General features: G+C 39.8%; 1 protein-coding gene across 1 annotated transcript; it reads left to right on the top strand.

Moving 5' to 3' along the window:
• Positions 1-1,045: 1,045 nt before the first annotated feature.
• Positions 1,046-4,300, top strand: LOC125801721 (C-C motif chemokine 2-like). The gene is made up of 4 exons (XM_049478926.1): positions 1,046-1,202; positions 3,672-3,780; positions 3,914-3,994; positions 4,113-4,300. The coding sequence occupies exons 1-4, from the start codon at positions 1,127-1,129 to the stop codon at positions 4,141-4,143; spliced, it is 297 nt and encodes a 98-aa protein (XP_049334883.1). The 5' UTR covers positions 1,046-1,126; the 3' UTR covers positions 4,144-4,300.
• The last annotated feature ends 429 nt before the right edge of the window (positions 4,301-4,729 follow it).

The following is a 4,729-nucleotide window of genomic DNA, read 5'->3' as shown; positions in this document are numbered from 1 at the left end:
ATAATGTAGATTATACAACCAGTGTTGCCAACTTAGCGACTTTGTCGCTACATTTAGCGACTTTTCAGACCCTCCAGCGACTTCTTTTGTAAAAAAGCGACTAGCGACAAATCTAGCGAGTTTTTGTGGTGTTATTGGAGACTTTTGGCGACTCTGAGATGAACAGGCGCTCTTTAGTTCCTGTCCTCCGCCCTGCAGCGGGCGCTGCCCTCAGCCCCGCCCACATCACTCACACTGCAGACCCACACTCTCTCACACTCAGAGAACACACACACACACCGCTCCACGAACACACTGTAAATGAATCGCGCGAGCCCACAGCTGCCGCCGCTGACTGACCCCGCTCTGTATTTACAAAGCAGAAGTATAAATATTAATGTGTCTTCAGTGTGACACGAACAGAAACCCCTTAATTTAACTCACACTGTCTCAGTCACTCACCTCATTCACCACACAGCCTGTCACTCACCTCCTCCACAGTGTCTCCCTCTTTATAAAAAGCTAAATATCTATTGAACCATTGAACAATTTGTCTATGATAGGTTTAAAAATAAAGAAAACTTAAGAAAACGTAAAAAATAAAAATAAAATAAAACAAACAAACTAAAAAACGTAGAATAACAGTTCTGGCTAACTGCTGCTCTTCTAATAACATTTAAGAACATGGCAAAAACTAATTTATGTAACTCACATAAAAATTAAGTTACTGTAAAAAAGTGACCTCCTATTTAAAAAGCAACAGAAGTTGTTCATTTGTAACATTTCTAACACATTGATGGTGTTTTTTACTCACTTTTTTCTCTCCCACAACCCTAATCCTTTACAGCTTCAAAAACATGTATTATGCAAATTAGGCGATGATGTCATTTAGCGACTTCTAGCGACTTTTAGGACAGCCAATAGCTACTTTCCTTACTGAGGAGTTGGCAACACTGTATACAACGTGTCCCTCAGTCACTGTTAGTTTCAGCTTTTTCAAGTTTTGTGCTTGGTCATGAACAATGAGCTTAGCTGGAAATGTTAACCGGGCAGAATAAATGTTCCTCTTTTGTTGCTACTTAAGGCCCGCCTTCGTCCTTTTGCTTATCAGTCGCTTCAACCGACGAGGTAGAGGTCAGACGAGAACATGCAGATCAGTGCAGCAGTTATGAGGAGCCTGGCCATCGCTGCAATCAGTGCTCTAACCATCCACACTCCAACAGGTAGAGTTCTTTAATCTGTTTCATTTTGTTAATTGATATACTGATCATTGATCATTGATCAGTATATGAACAAAAGACAGTTGTTTAACCAGAAGCTTACTCATACCTGTCAAGTCTAACGTATTAGTATTTTCCTGTAAATTTCCCGTATTATAAAAAAACTTTTTAATGACAGGTTATTTATCGCTTAATGCCAATCATAGTGCCAGTTCAAGGAGAAAGTCCCGCCTTTCAGGAGAAACAGCCAATCAGCTTGCTGTTTTTGCTCACTCTGCTCACTGCCTATAAATTGTGTATTTTGTTTTGCTAATAAACAATCCTTTACTGAGTTCACCTGTTAAAATCCCTTAGCCCACTGTGGACCATAACTCAATCATTATGTAAATCCAGCAGCGTATTAGACACCTCATACCACCACTTACTTTATTATGCGGAAGTACTCCCGAGCTGTTTTTGTTGCCTGCTAGAGGAATATCAAATAAAGATTATTAATTTTGTAGGCCCTTTAGAAGTGATATTTATTAATATTTCTTTTAATAATTTGGGAAAGGTAACATAACATATCAGAAACAAGTGAAATGTTTACATTATTTCATTGCTACATGAAATCCATTGTACTGTTTTGCATACTTTATTAAGGAATTGATTCACTGATTAAATATATCTGGTCCATGTCCTTTAGTAAAAGCTCATTTTGCAGAGTTTGTGCACCCTTTGTTCAATTTTAAATGCATTTAATAAAAAAATATAACATAAGAGAGTGCATTCCTGCCACAGAAGTGAAGACTTCATGTAAATATCTAGAAACGGTTTTATTTAGGCTGTATTATAAGAATAACATATTTAGCAATGTCCACAACCTTTCAGTGTCAACAAAAGTAGGCCTATCAGATTCTGATCATCTAATTGTAGGTTAAAAGTGTTTCACAGGTGGTTATTTTAGATTTGTTATAAACTTAAAATGTAAGGCAGGGGTGTCCAAACTACGGCCCGCGGGCCATTTGCGGCTCGTTTCCTTTTTTGGAGCGGCCCGCGAGGTATTTTAGAAATAGAATGAAAGTTGGCCCGCTGTTAAGCAGGTTTTTATAATGTGAGATTCAGACTTTGAACGCTCGGTGTCAGAATCGGGTCAAAGAGTCTAAAAGCGGAGAGGGTGAGCATTTCTAGCGCAGAAAAATGGACCAAAGAGTCTAAAAACAGAGAGAGTGCGCAGTTGTAGCGCAGAAAAAAGGGCCAAAGAGTATAAAAGCGGAGAGGGTGCGCATTTCTAGCGCAGGAAAACGGGCCAAAGAGTCTAAAAGCAGAGAGGGTGCGCATTTCTAGCGCAGAAAAACGGGGTAAGAGTCTAAAAGCGGAGAGAGTGCGCATTTCTAGCGCAGAAAAACGGGCCAAAGAGTCTAAAAGCGGAGAGAGTGCACATTTCTAGCGCAGAAAAACAGGCCAAAGAGTCTAAAAGCGGAGAGAGTGCGCATTTCTAGCATAGAAAAACGGGGCAAAAGAGTCTAAAAGCGGAGAGAGTGCACATTTCTAGCGCAGAAAAACAGGCCAAAGAGTCTAAAAGCGGAGAGGGTGCGCATTTCCAGCGCAGAAAAACGGGGCAAAAGAGTCTAAAAGCGTAGAGAGTGCGCATTTCTAGCATAGAAAAACGGGCCAAAGAGTCTAAAAGCGGAGAGGGTGCACATTTCTAGCGCAGAAAAACAGGCCAAAGAGTCTAAAAGCGGAGAGAGTGCGCATTTCCAGCGCAGAAAAACGGGGCAAAAGAGTCTAAAAGTGGAGAGAGTGCGCATTTCTAGCGCAGAAAAACGGGCAAAAGAGTCTAAAAGCGGAGAGAGTGCACATTTCTAGCGCAGAAAAACAGGCCAAAGAGTCTAAAAGCGGAGAGAGTGCGCATTTCTAGCATAGAAAAACGGGCCAAAGAGTCAAAAAGCAGAGAGGGTGCGCATTTCTATTGCAGAAAAATGGGCCAAAGAGTCTAAAAGCGGAGAGGGTGCGCATTTCTAACGCAGAAAAACGGGGCAAAGAGTCTAAAAGCAGAGAGGGTGCGCATTTCTAGCGCAGAAAAACGGGCCAAAGAGTCTAAAAGTTGCCGTAATTAAGGAGTTTAATATTAAGAGACATCATGAAATTAAACATCAATTTGAAAAATCTTAGTTTACACAACACTGTCAAAGATAAAGATAGTAAGTCCAGTAAAATGGTGTGTAAATGAAAGTAATCAGGAAAATGTATTATTTAAAGTGGTATATTTCATTATTTGTTTTATTACAGAGTCTGTGGTCCGTGACTTCAAATATATTTCTCCTTCTGGCCCCCAACAAAAAAAGTTTGGACACCCCTGATGTAGGGGATACTGAACCTTCGTTGGGCTAGTGGGACGGCTCAAACCGGACGGCGTAAAATTTCCCTTATTTTTAAATTCAAAACTTGACCGGTATGTTTTACTGTGTGGTTGGTTTTGGTTTGTTGAAGGTGCTGAACCTGTCAGGTGCTGTGTTGCTGTCTCAAGAGCCAGGGTTGAGGTACCCATCCTAGACTTTAAGTTACAGAGGAAGAACCCTCCATGCGTTAAAGCTATCATGTAAGGACCATTTCTGCCAAACAATGAACTTCACCATCAACTATCATCTTTAGGAAATATAATATACAGAATATACAGAATGTAAAGAGTCAGTCAGTGTATTGATTAGATCTTATTAAATCTGTTTCGACAGCTTTGTGACGGCAAAGAGACAGTACTGCATTGATCCAAGACAGTCCTGGGCACAAGAGAAGATTAAAGAGCTGGTGCTGAGGTAAGTTTAACATTTATATTCCAAATAAAAATAAATGCGGCATTTTGTAAAATCCCTTTTTCATCATACACAATCAAATCTTGATTAACATTGTGTGGTTTTACTGATTTCTTTACAGCAAGAAAACTACAACTGTGACTCCAACTTAAGTGTCTCCACCATGCCACAGAACTCAACCGACAGCAATTCAATTCTCAAAAGAATTTTAAGATTAAGATGAACTTCTTATCCTATTCTTATTTCTATTCCCTTATAGTGCTTTACAGTGTAAAACCTGTTTTCTGTAAATAAACTTAAATATACAGATACACTTTTCTTGCTTTTTTAGTGAAATACATTATTCTCCTGTTCTGAGAATTGAAGAAATACTTAAAACGAGTAGTTTATTATTATTTTTAATTTAACGTTTTTAGCTTTTAGCCCCATTTACCCTAATTCATTGAGGACTCATTTGCTGACTCATTCTAAAGTTTAATAATATAATTTACTGATATAACAACGGGAATGGTAGGGTGGTCAGACTCTATATAAACAGCTCTGGTGTGTTTGGGACCCGTGGTTCTTTCTCTCTGTGATGCCATTGGCTGTATGTAGCCGCTGCTCCTGACTCCCAGTCGCCGACTGAGTCAGATATTAAACATAGTGACTGTTTGCCAGGCATCTGTTACTCGGCAGAGGTCAGTCAGCGACAGGTTGGCGAGCTTTTTTCAGTAGTTTACACTATGCGACTGAGCA

Source organism: Astyanax mexicanus, chromosome 4, assembly GCF_023375975.1.
Source record: "Astyanax mexicanus isolate ESR-SI-001 chromosome 4, AstMex3_surface, whole genome shotgun sequence".
NCBI classification, from domain to species: Eukaryota; Metazoa; Chordata; class Actinopteri; order Characiformes; family Acestrorhamphidae; genus Astyanax; species Astyanax mexicanus.
The sequence above is the reverse complement of the archived record's forward strand: the minus strand, read 5'-3'. Positions and strand labels throughout refer to the sequence as shown.

Excerpts from the sequence above, each read along its gene's own strand:
- LOC125801721 (XM_049478926.1), top strand. The coding sequence starts at position 1,127 with ATGCAGATCAGTGCAGCAGTTATGAGGAGCCTGGCCATCGCTGCAATC. Across the intron at positions 1,203-3,671 it reads AACCATCCACACTCCAACAG|GTGCTGAACCTGTCAGGTGC; the intron begins GTAGAGTTCTTT and ends GGTTTGTTGAAG. Across the intron at positions 3,995-4,112 it reads ATTAAAGAGCTGGTGCTGAG|CAAGAAAACTACAACTGTGA; the intron begins GTAAGTTTAACA and ends ATTTCTTTACAG.